The sequence below is a fragment of the Nicotiana sylvestris genome, chromosome 10 (assembly GCF_000393655.2).
Source record: "Nicotiana sylvestris chromosome 10, ASM39365v2, whole genome shotgun sequence".
Taxonomy (NCBI): Eukaryota; Viridiplantae; Streptophyta; class Magnoliopsida; order Solanales; family Solanaceae; genus Nicotiana; species Nicotiana sylvestris.
The window spans coordinates 55,475,273-55,487,835 of NC_091066.1; the positions used below are offsets into that span (position 1 = coordinate 55,475,273).

The window sequence follows — 12,563 nt, forward strand, 5'->3', positions numbered from 1 at the left end:
TCAGAGGTGATTGCCCGTGTGAGAGAGCAGATCTCGCGACTTGTTCGACACACTTATATCCTTCACAAGGATATCATCACATGCATACATAATATGAAAATAAACTCAATAATAATACATTGTTGAGTATACTATTTTGATCAAAATATTTTACAATACATAAACATTATCTTATCTTTCGCAAACCTAGAGCCACAATATTTTTCTCAAATATGTCTTTAGATATTGATTTTGTAAGAAGATCAACTATCATTTTTGTGCATGTATGTATTGTAATATTATTTATTCACTTGCCATGATGTCTCTCATATTTGCATAATCTTTCAAGAATAAATTATTCCATTATAATATAGTGAATAATCTGCAATTCCCTTTAGGTATCGGGAGATCCTCATCATTTATTACCAATGATCTATTTCGTGACTGGATTGATACCTTTTAATAAACCTATGGCATAACAAATATTCGGATGAGTATACATTATAACGTATATCAAGCTTCCAACGACACTTGAATAGAGAACTTGAGACTTGTCTTTCTTTTTATTTTCAGCTGTTGGACACATTTCAAGGGTTAAAGTTTCACCTCTCGCTATAGGAGTATCCATGGATTTGAAATTATTCATGCGAAAAAAGCTCCAAAATTTCTTTATATAAGTTTCTTGAGATAGACTCAATAACTTTCTAAAACAGACTTTTTGAATCCTAACTACAAGGACATAATCTGCCTTACCCATATCCTTCGTATCAAATGACTCTAAAAGCCATGACATAATAGTTTAAATACTCCATATTATTTTCGGCCAATAAAATATTGTTCACGTAAAGAGAAAGAATTACAAATACTATGTTGGACTTCTTCACATAAATGCAATGGTCTTTATTGATCATGGTAAAATCATATGGATTACCTCCTTGTGAAATCTCAAATACCATTGCCTTGAAGATTATTTCAGGCCATAAATAGATCTTTTCAATTCACAGATCTTCTTTCTTGGCCTTTAACGGTGTAGCCTACAGGTTGTTCCATGTAGATTTTCTCGTTTAGTTCTCTAATGAGAAAAACTGTCTTCACATCCATTTGGTGTAATTCCAAATCAAACGTGAAATAATAGTCAAAAATAAGTAGATTGAGGTAAACTTCACAACTGGTGAAATATTTTCTCATAATTTATTCCAACTTATTGAGTAAACCCTTTGGCCACCAATCGTGCCTTGTATCGTTCTATTGACCCATTCATTTTGTATTTAACTTTGAGAACCCATTTGTTCCCGATGGCTCGGGCGGAAGGTCAAATAGATCCAAACTTTATTGATTTTCATGAAGTCTAATTCTTATTTTATTGCTTTCATCCATTCATTTTTTTCACGGCTCAATAAAGCCCGAGTCACAAACTTTGTCTCATTCATTTTTGTGGGAGATACCAAGAAAATATAATCTTCAATCTCATAAGTACATTTGGGTATATTTTTCTTGGTACTCTTTCATAGTTGAAATTCAGGTTCGTTAGAAGAATTTTGGGATTGAGAATTCCCACTCCCACTCGGATTGAGAACAAGATCTTGATCAATTTGATTATCAACCATGTCAGACGATACTTGTTGACTATCTGAGTTCAACATTTCATAAAGAGGTTCTCCATTCTTTACCTCGCCCTTCTTTGGAAAATTATTTTTTTTCAGAAATGTGATATCTTGTGAGTCAATCTCAGTAACACTTCTATTCTCTAATTCACCAATGAACATATACCCTTTGGAGTGTTCTGAATATCTTATAAAGATATGTTTCTTGCCTTTTGGACCTAATTTACCAAGCATGCTAAAAGAATCTTTTACATATGCAATACAACCTTAAGGTTGTAAATCATTTATGTTTGGTTTATCACTAATCCAAAGCTCATAAAGAGTGAAGAAATTGATTTAGAAGGTACTCTGTTCAATATGTAGGCTGCAGTCAATAACGCATCTCCCCAAAAGGAGATATGTAAATTTGTATGCGCGATCATGCATCTTATAATATCCAATAGTGTTCTATTCTTTCTTTCTGCTATATCATTTTGTTGAGGTTTGTAAGGAATAATTAACTGTCTGGTGATGCCCTTTTCATTACACAATTATTGAAATTGTTTGATAGATATTCACGCCCTTTAGCGGTTCTTAAGGTCTTAATCCTTTTGTCTAATTGATTCTCAACTTCATTCAAATATTTCTTAAAGCATTCAAGTGCTTCAGATTTATAAGAAATCAAATAGACATCATCGAAGGTATGTGAAATAATCGACAAATATAATGAAAAGCGACACAAAAAACCTAGCCTTTATGTTCATTAGATCACAGACATTTAAATTGATTAATCATAATGAGCATTCATTTGTCTTAGCCTTCCCTGATGGTTTATACGTAATCCTTCCGACAAGACAATGTTTATAAGTTGGCATGTCTATTCTGGGGAACAAATCTTAATATCCTTCCTTAGCCAATCTATTTACTCGATCTTGCCATATGTGACCTAATTTAGCATACCATGATGCATAATTCACATGATAGTCATAAGTAGAATGATTACTATTTAATACAAATAAATTATCATAATAGTGTTTGCAACCATAGAAAATATTCTCTAGAGTACTTTTCATAACATTGCAACTAAAAAGAAACCTCATACAAGAAGAACAAGCACCATCAAATGCAACACTTCATCTCATTTTATCTTTATTCTTGTTATGGTATTTTTTTCTTTTGGAATTTAGCAGGTAATTTTTCTTGGAGGATCCCTATCCGATCTCAAAATATCTTCTCTTATATGAGTGTTTTGTTTTCAGAGAACAACAGAATAATACTTCTCTATTGATGGAGAGAAAGGGATGTTTGTTTCTTTTCTTGCAAAACGATAAGAGAGTTCATCCATGATGAAATCTATTTTCACCATAAAATAAAAATAATTGTGTTATTTTGTAATTTCTCCTTAAGGAAGTTACCTCTTAATTTCTCTAAACCTTATCTCTTTATCCTTTCTAAATAGGCCGGGTCGGTCCATATGAGCGACCCCGCCTGATATCTAATATAGAGGGAAAGATAGAAATGCCTCCATAAAATTCTTGTCGTGTAATTCGGAGATACAATATAGCTTAAACCACTCCTTCTCCGGACGATATAAAAGAATCACAAAAGTTATATCTAAAAGTGGTAAAAATTTATGTGCCAAATAAGTGAACGTAAGATATGTATCTCGCTTAATCAGTTTAACTTTGATCCGTGATATTTGAAAATGAAAGTTACAAGTTGAAATGACACCAGGTTGTAGCTTCGAGCACCCATGTTCAAAACATATGCAATTTTTAAGAGCTATTTAAAGTTTTGTCAATTTTGGTAAACTTCAAACTGCTTATGCTGTTGCTTCTTCTTCTTCTTCTTCAAACCTTTAGGTCAACTTCAGTTCGCCAGAGTCTAAAGTTAGGTTCTACAATAGCCTAAATTCAGCCCAATGGTTAATGTTTATCCTGAGTCGGCTAAACTTTAAAATAGTTTTCATTCTTTAAAATAACTCTCAAAATGGAATCCCCCCCTACCTTATGAATAAAATTTCAACTTTAACAAATTTTGTCCCTCGCTTGCCCATGAGCAATAGTGAGGGGTCATAAGTGAAAGACCACTCCCACTAATATCATATTTCTGCGATTTTTTTGCCTAAAAAGGTCTACTTCCTCCAAACTAAGAAACCAGCTTAGGAAGCTAAGTAAGCCCAGTAACGACAGCGAAACTGTTAGGCCCACGGGCCGCAGCTCGATATCTGCAACGTGTCTCACGGCTGATAGCCTCCCCCTTTCTTGCCTTCACTTTCCGTAGAGTAGGTTCCTGTAATCGAACTTTCTACCAAAACACCTAAGCCCGTCTGCAAATATCCAGCGGCAATGGCCGAAGTTGACAACTCAAGTACCCCATCTTTATCGGAGGTGCTTCTCTTTCATCACCTCTTATCAATTTAGTCTTTTTCGTGGCCCAATTATGTTATTTATACATCGGATCTCAACTAATTTTGGATTTACGCCTAGTTGATTGATTTTATATTTTTTTAAGTTTCTTAAGCTCACGAGTTTGATTTTTTTGAATCATGTTTAGATTCATAGATTTGCATATTGAACGAATATTCTTTTAATTAGTAGCGCTGGAAGAGGGGTGGATAAGTCTTAGGCAATTATAATTGGCATGTATAGCCGACAGCATGATTTTTTATCCAAGTTAATGTTTGTTTATTTTTCTGAGATTTAGAATTTAATTGTGGGTATCGGACTATCGGTTCAATTTGAGAGGAAATAAGAGCAAATAATCAGCTGATGGTCATGGGATGCGTCACCTATTACGAGTTCTAATTTGATTGATTTATTGGCTTTGGTTTTGGGTGTTTTCCTTTCTATCTATAGGATTTTGGTTTAGATGACAAAGTGACCAAAGTTAGAGATAGGAATGGGCACGGCAAGGCAAATCAACATGCGGGGCGGATTAAAACAAAGTTTTTGAAAATAAAAAGCATCGCAGGGTGATATAGAGAATAATGACATGTTAAACTCGTCAGGTTTAGCTAAATTGTGCAAATAAGGGAAAACGGATAAAACTTTAGTGGGGTAGAATGGGCAGGGATGGGGCGGGTCATAATAGAGAAATATGCCAAGCAGGGTGGGAGAGTTAACTTTTGCAGGATAGGCTTCACCTGCACCCTGCCCCGCCCTGCCCCGTTTGCCATCCTCAACTAAAGTGGAATTTGTTTTTTTGCCTATTAAGGTCTCTAGGTGTAAAAGTGAAGAGGAAAACATCTTATTCGGCCCTGGGAAAGGAAAATGGAAGTGGCCTATTTCCACTGTATGTTTGGTTCAAGGGAAATATTGTATACCTTCGTTAGGTTGGTATAAAGTTACAACAACATACCCAGTATAATCCTACATAGTGGGGTCTGGGGTAGATTGGTATAAAGTTGTGTATAAAAACTGTTTCCTTGGAAAGCTAAAGTAAACAAAAAGGAAGGCCAAAGAAAGCGACTTTCCTCTATATGATGTTTGCTTCGGAAGTTTGTCTGAAGTTGTCTGCGTAAGATGTAACTGAAACTAATAGTGAAATGTCTTACGACTGTGTTTAACCTATGTAACTCCAAATTTATCTGCCACCTGGGCCCTTTCTAGGAGGCATGTAGCTCATTCCGATAATGAAAGGAGGTTTACTACGATAGGTGGTAACTGGACAAAAATTAAATCTTTTATTTGAAAGACAATTTCACAAAAATGCTTAAAATGCAAATCTCTTTTAATTGTTTAACTTTAACATGGCAACAGCCAACATGCGTCTCAATTTAGATTCTTCTCTGGAAAAATATTAAGATAAAAAAAGTACATTAAATCTCATCTAATAACATTTTATGCTGGAGTAGGCATTTCCATGTATTCGAAATGATTTTTTTAGGAACCATTTAATAGTGACTTGGAGAAGGTTTTCTAGCATGTCTCCTTTGCCTATTCACGAGCTTGTAAGCTCTTCAGGTCTTCTATTGTTTGGATACTGTAGATGAATGTGGGCACTCCCGCTGAAATTATTTTTATTGGCTATACTTCTATTGGGTTCCCATAGCTCTAGTATAGGACACATCTAAAACGCTTTGTTCTTCTACTGAGATTTTCATCTCCATGATAGAAGCCTTTTCAGCAAATGACAAACTTTTATCCAAATCCTGCATGTGCAGCAATATTTACTGAAAGAGAAAGAAGAGAAATCCACCGCAGTGGCAAATCCAGTGGAAGAAACTGAGGTTAAGGCCTCTTCTACTGCTCCATCTGAGGAAGTTACTTCCAGAACTGAGGAAACCCAAGTGGTTGAGAGTAGTGAAGTTGTCCCTGCTGCACCTGAAGAAAGCAGTGGAGCCTCTGACACAGCAGCACCTGAAATTAATGAACCCTCCCCTCCTGTAGAGGCTGCCAGTGAAGAAAGCACTGAAAGTACTGAAGACGAGACTTCTGGGAATGGGGATCAACAATCAGCGGATGAGACCCCTGAGATCAAGGTTAGATTGACTGGAAAATCAATTTTGACTTCTATATATTGGCTATATCTTATCCATTTGATTATGTTGTGGTTCTTGTTGTGATTGTCAACTAGCTCGAGACAGCGCCTGCTGACTTCCGTTTCCCTACTACGAATCAGACAAGGCACTGCTTCACAAGATATGTTGAATATCATCGGTCAGTAAATATACCTAGACTGGCCATTGCTCTTTTTTTTGATGAAGTAATAATAGATTTCATTGTTGGCATCAAGAAGATGCATAATAATACAAAAGTTATGGAAGCAAAAAAGACACTGTTAGCTCAATTACAAAGAGACTATTCTAGTTGCATAATATACTGGCCATTGCTCTTTTCTATTTGTATGTACTTTTGTAAACAATCGGTGTAGCCTCAAATATATTTGGTTGGTTTGCCTTTCAGATGCATAGCTGCAAAGGGTGAAGGCGCTCCTGAATGTGATAAGTTTGCCAAATATTACCGATCCCTTTGCCCTGGTGAATGGGTATGTTTGTTTCTATGTTGCATTTGCAAGATCAGATTATGTATATGTGTGTGTGTACATATACATTAATATGTATATACATAATGTGTGTCTATGTATATGCTTTTGGTTGTACGCTTGCCGTAATCTTGCTTTCAACTAAACGTTGGGCAAATATGGGGTAAAGTAGAAGTCACCAGCTCGCTTATATATACAAAATTTCCCTTGGATTTGGTTGGATGGAAGCAGTCATGTTCCAAAGTGGAGTGATTGTCTTGATCTGGAAATTGAATTGTTAATCATAGAAATCACTATAACTTGAAATGTTAATGTATTGATTGGATTAACAAAGATTTTTGAATGCAAAATTTACTTATTAGCAATCGCGAAGTCCGCAGTAATGATTCTCGGTGCTTTTTTCGACAATTGATCCTAAGATACAACACAAAATCCGTCTATGCAACTAAATTGAAGAAACGGATTAGGTACACTTTTCAGATGATAAGAAGTACAAAGGTGAAATTTGCAGTGGTAAAGAGGCCAAGAGGGGGTATAGAGGAGCTCTGACTATAAAAAAAGGGCAGTCCGGTGCACTAAGCTCCCGCTATGTGCGGGATCCGGGGAAGGGTTGGACCACAAGGGTCTATTGTACGCAGCCTTACCCTGCATGTCTGCAAGAGGTTGTTTCCACGGCTTTAACCCGTGAATTTTACAGTTACGCCAAGGCTCCCCTTCAGAGAAGCTCTGACTATAATGCCCACAAATCAGAGACCATAAAATCCTTAAATCAGGAGAGAGGAGGGGTCTGGGTTTGACTTGAGATAAAATGAGTACAAACTGAATAGGGTAGGGAGTGATAAGAGTGACTGCCTTTAGCACCTTCCCTCAGCAGAGAGGAGCCAGAGGGTAGTGAGCATCTTCCATCTGTGATGGGAGAAGGTCAGAGCTGTCAAAAAGTCTGGACATGTGATCCAAAATGACGCCTTCTCAGGAGTTAATGAAATTAGCATACAGTGGGGCCCATATCCATTGACTTTGTGTTCAAATCCTAGCACTGCAATTCATCCAAAGGGGTGGATAAGATGGGTGCCTGTGGATTGGCCAGTAATCAGGTAATATGGTTCACAGGAACTAGTAGACACTCCTCCGTCGGTAGATTATACAAATCTCTTCAACTTTTGATAAATTATGCAACTTTCATCATAAGGGTGAGATAACTGGTTTCACTTTTCATTTTTCCATTGTCTTGATTGCGTTTAGAGTGGAAAGTGGAGAGGGAGGTGGGAGTTGAATGTTAGCAGTGGTCTCATGGTGCGGAGTTTAGTTGGTCTAAGAAATTTAGTAGTCGTGGGTCACTCCTAGAGCTTTGTGTTGGTGTTGATATTGATTGTAATTTGCTGATGGGTTGAAAGTTCATAGAGTGGTGATCCAATTGCATGGTAGGTTATTGCAGGTCAGATCTGAAGATCTTTGAGCCATACTTGGGGCTGTGATTGTGTTAGATTTGGCTCTGTGCCTGCGGTAAAAGCTGTGATTCAAATTAAAATCCTGCTCTAACATAATTTCTGAGTTTAAACAAGTCAATGCTACATAATTTCGAATATGTATGAATCTCTGTATGAACAAGTGGTTAGGTATGGTTAAAGGGCGTGGTAATCAATGAAACTATTCTTGAGAAATAAACAGGAGTGAAAGCAGCCTTTTATCTATTATTTTGAGGGAGCAAGGGAATTGTTGGCAAGTTTGATACTTCTGGTCACTGTGATATTTGACCTCAAAAGTCTCATAGGTCGACTGAGGCTTAGACTTAAGGTGTTTCTTTGCTGCCTTTTTTTTTAATTGTTTCCTTTTGGCAATGACATGTTTTGCTTTAATTGTGGCTGCAGATAGATAGATGGAACGAGCAGAGGGAGAATGGCACCTTTCCAGGACCATTGTAATCGGCAATTTTGGTTCCAACCCTGTTACATCTGAACTCTCAAATGAATAGAGAGGTCTCTTTGAACAAATTGTGATCAATAAAGTTTTGCCTTTCCAATGGAACTAGTTTAAGCATACAATGAGTTTGCTGCTAAAAAGAGAATTGTTCATGATCCTTCCTTCTTAACTTTAGAATACACATTTCTCTATTCTAACTCTTGTACTTGTTGAATATCCAGTAGAATCTGTTACACTTAAATATTTTCGGTCGAAGGATTAGCATATCCTGCAATAAAAGCTTATTTTACCATTGCACGCTCGTTATCTTCCTCGTTACACTAGCACTCCCTACCTCATCCCAAACATTATGCTACTTGCCGTACATATATATATATATATATATGATACTAGACACGGGCCCAACATATGAAGCATTGTACTTTTTTTTTTCCAAATGTTTTGGTGCCAATGAAATGGTGTTCCATCTAATATCCAATACAGTGAAAACTGTCATAGCTGCACTATTAGTTGCCTAGAGAATGAATAGAAGAAACTTCATTCTTTTTCATAGACCTTCCAAGTGCTAACTCAAGAATTAACTTTTAACAATAATTTTCACAACCTTGGAAAATTTGGATTCTCAAGATACATATATTTGGGGCACAGAGCACTGATAGACCAATATAACCAATATTTTACCAATAAAACCTTTGGAAATACAAGTTCCAAGATAACCATAGCCCTATCCCTCCAAATCTTCATTACAACTGCACAGATCGTGTCTATCCACGAGTCCCACAAAATGGCACAAGCTACTTAGAGAAGGCAATCAATGAACAACAAATAGAGATGTAACAAGCTAATCCATATGATCTTCTCATTTAAGATGCATCGTCAGATAACCCAAAGAATGGTAACAGCTAGTTTGTTTCTTTAGCATGCTCCACATAAGACGTGAATTTATCTTTTGCATTCGGAATGTCAAGAGCCAGAGCATCAAGCTCATCCTTGATCCTCCCAAAGCTTAGTAAATGATTTTCTGGTGCAATTTCACTCTACAAGGATGAACAGATAGAAATCCAAGAGCAATTTTTACTTTTCTAGTATGTAAACACACACAAATTATCAAGCTACACAATTAAGCCAATATAATGTAGCAGGAAAAAGAAATAAACCATTAAATGTACGACAATAGTTAAATGGTATAGAAGGAAAAATAGACGCTTAATGACAGTTTGAAAAACTACCTTGTGTCCTCGATTTGCTATTGATGTACTTATGAAATAAGTGAAATCTAAATTGTTAAGCATTTTAATTCATAGTATTACTAAGTGTGCCAATCAGAAGTTTTGATTGCTGTCAGAAATTTTGGTTACTTGTTATAAGTGCATGGCAAATTTTTGAGCACCATTCTAATAAAAGCGCAAAAAGATTCTTTTTGGCACTAAAAAAGGTGAATAAGCACTTCACTTGGGAAAAACACGCTGTGCGAATTATTGAAATGGAATATAAATGACATAGTTAGATGCTTAGTGAGGCAGCGGTAAAAGGACATGAAAATGTTGCGGAAGCCAAATGTATAGAGTGTGAATAAGTCACAATTACTATACCAAAATTTATGACAGCCACCAAATAATAAATAAGACAACAAAGCAACAATAAAGGGAACACCAGAATTTACGAGGTTCGGCTAATTTTGCCTACTCCTCGGACACAACCAATATTTTATTCCACTCCAAAAATACAAGTGAAATAATACTAAAGAAAGAAGATACAAATGTCTTAAACAGATGAGAAGGCAAATGAGAGGTGTGTCTAAATCCTAAACATTAAGCCTTCTTTTATAGGGGAAAAGTTTCCCACCAACTCCTTAACCCACCGATGTGGGATGGAAATTTGACATAATTCAACAAATCTCCACCTTGGCAAAATTCCACATCTTCAATTTTCTCTCGGTAACAAATTTTGGTTGTGTCTTCATCTTCAATCTTCAGTGTTCAACAATGTTGATCAAATCCAAACAATGTTGAAACTTGACCGCAGTCACCACCTTTGTTAGCATATCAGCAGGATTCTCTGTAGTATGAATTTTCTTCATCGTGACTCCACCTTCTTCTATGATTTCTCGTACAAAATGATACCGAACATCAATGTGCTTCGTCCTTGCATGATAAACTTGGTTCTTCGCTAATTGAATAGCACTTTGACTATCACAAAAAATTGTGATACCTTTTTGTTCAACACCAAGCTCCTTTAGCAATCCTTGAAGCCAAATTGCCTCCTTCACAGCCTCTGTAATAGCCATGTACTCTGCCTCTGTTGTAGACAAAGCAACTGTTGACTGCAAAGTAGACTTCCAACTAACTGGTGCCTTTGCAAAAGTAAACACATAACCAGTAGTTGATCTTCGTTTGTCCAGATCACCCGCAAAATCTGAGTCACAATATCCAACTACAGACTGATTGTCTTCCTGCTCAAAAACTAACCCGACATCTACAGTATTATGAATATACCGTAGAATCCACTTCACAGCTTGCCAATGCTCCTTCCCTGGATTGTGCATATATCTGCTAATAACTCCAACAGCTTGTGAAATGTCAGGCCTTGTGCAAACCATTGCATACATCAAGCTACCAACAGCATTTGCGTATGGTACCTTTGACATATACTTTCGTTCAACTTCATCCATTGGCGACATAGTAGTACTTAGCTTAAAATGGGAAGCAAGTGGAGTACTAACTGGCTTAGTCTTGTCATCTATGCCAAAACGTTGAAGTACTCTCTTCAAATATTCCTTTTGAGATAAACAGAGTTTCTTTGAACGTCTATCTCTAATTATCTCCATGCCAAGAATTTTCTTTGCCTCACCCAAATCCTTCATCTCGAACTCCTTCTTCAGTTGAATCTTCAACTTATCAATTTCTTCCAAATTCTTGGAAGCTATCAACATATCATCAACATATAGGAGAAGATATACAAAGGAACCATCTTTAAGCTTGTGCAAATACACACAATGATCGTATTTGCTTCTCTTGTACCCTTGCCGCAACATAAACTCGTCAAATCGCTTGTACCATTGTCTAGAAGATTGTTTCAATCCGTACAACGATTTTTCAAGTTTGCACACCATATTTTCTTTTCCAGCAACTTTGAATCCTTCTGGCTGAGTCATGTAGATTTCCTCCTCCAAGTTTCCATGTAAAAACGCAGTTTTTACATCCATCTGAACTAGTTCCAAATCCAATTGTGCTACCAAAGCCAACATAATTCTAATGGAGGAATGTTTTACAACTGGAGAAAACACTTCATTGTAATCAATTCCCTCCTTTTGAGCATATCCTTTGGCCACCAATCTTGCTTTGTAGCGAACATCTACTTGGTTAGGAAATCCTTCCTTCTTTGCAAATACTCATTTGCACCCAATTGCTTTCTTTCCCTTCGGGAGATTGGCCAATCTCCATGTATGATTCTGATGAAGGGACTGTATTTCATCATTCATGGCAATCCTCCACTTATCTTCTTCTGAACTTTGGACAACATCTTTATAAGTAGTAGGAACATCATCAGCTACAATTGAGGTTGCACAAGCAACCGTCTCTATGAGACGAACAGGTTTCGTTATTGTTCTTTTTGGCCTGCTGGTTGCTATTGATTCAAGTTGTTGTTGAGGTTCCTGAGTTGGAATCTCCTTTACTGGCTCTCCTTCCAGAGGGTAATCTTCATTTGTTTCCTCCTCTGCTTCTTGTGTAGGAAAAATAAATTTTCCCTCAAACTCCACCTGCTTAGAAGCACCTTTATTTTGTTTGGTGTCTTCTGTTACCTTATTTACCATAGCAGATTCATCAAAGGTAACATCTCTGCTGAATATTACTTTCTTTGTCATAGGACACCATAAGCGATATCCTTTGACTCCAGAAGTAATTCCCATAAAAATAGCCTTCTTTGCCCTTGGATCCAATTTTGACTCCGTCACATGATAATATGCAGTTGAGCCAAACACGTGCAAAGAGTTATAATCTACAGCAGGTTTTCCGTACCATTTTTCAAATGGTGTCTTGCCATCAATAGCAGCAGATGGTAGACGATTAATGAGGTGACATGCATATGTAATTG

The 12,563-nt window shown here is 36.7% G+C and overlaps 1 protein-coding gene across 1 annotated transcript; it reads left to right on the forward strand.

Annotated features, from left to right (window-relative positions):
* Positions 1-3,309: 3,309 nt before the first annotated feature.
* On the forward strand, positions 3,310-8,760 carry LOC104227291 (cytochrome c oxidase subunit 6b-1-like). Its single transcript, XM_009779509.2, has 5 exons — positions 3,310-3,952; positions 5,728-6,045; positions 6,141-6,223; positions 6,470-6,551; positions 8,417-8,760. The coding sequence occupies exons 1-5, from the start codon at positions 3,911-3,913 to the stop codon at positions 8,468-8,470; spliced, it is 579 nt and encodes a 192-aa protein (XP_009777811.1). The 5' UTR covers positions 3,310-3,910; the 3' UTR covers positions 8,471-8,760.
* Positions 8,761-12,563: the final 3,803 nt, after the last annotated feature.

Excerpts from the sequence above, each read along its gene's own strand:
- LOC104227291 (XM_009779509.2), top strand. The coding sequence starts at position 3,911 with ATGGCCGAAGTTGACAACTCAAGTACCCCATCTTTATCGGAG. Across the intron at positions 6,046-6,140 it reads ATGAGACCCCTGAGATCAAG|CTCGAGACAGCGCCTGCTGA; the intron begins GTTAGATTGACT and ends ATTGTCAACTAG. Across the intron at positions 6,224-6,469 it reads AGATATGTTGAATATCATCG|ATGCATAGCTGCAAAGGGTG; the intron begins GTCAGTAAATAT and ends TTTGCCTTTCAG.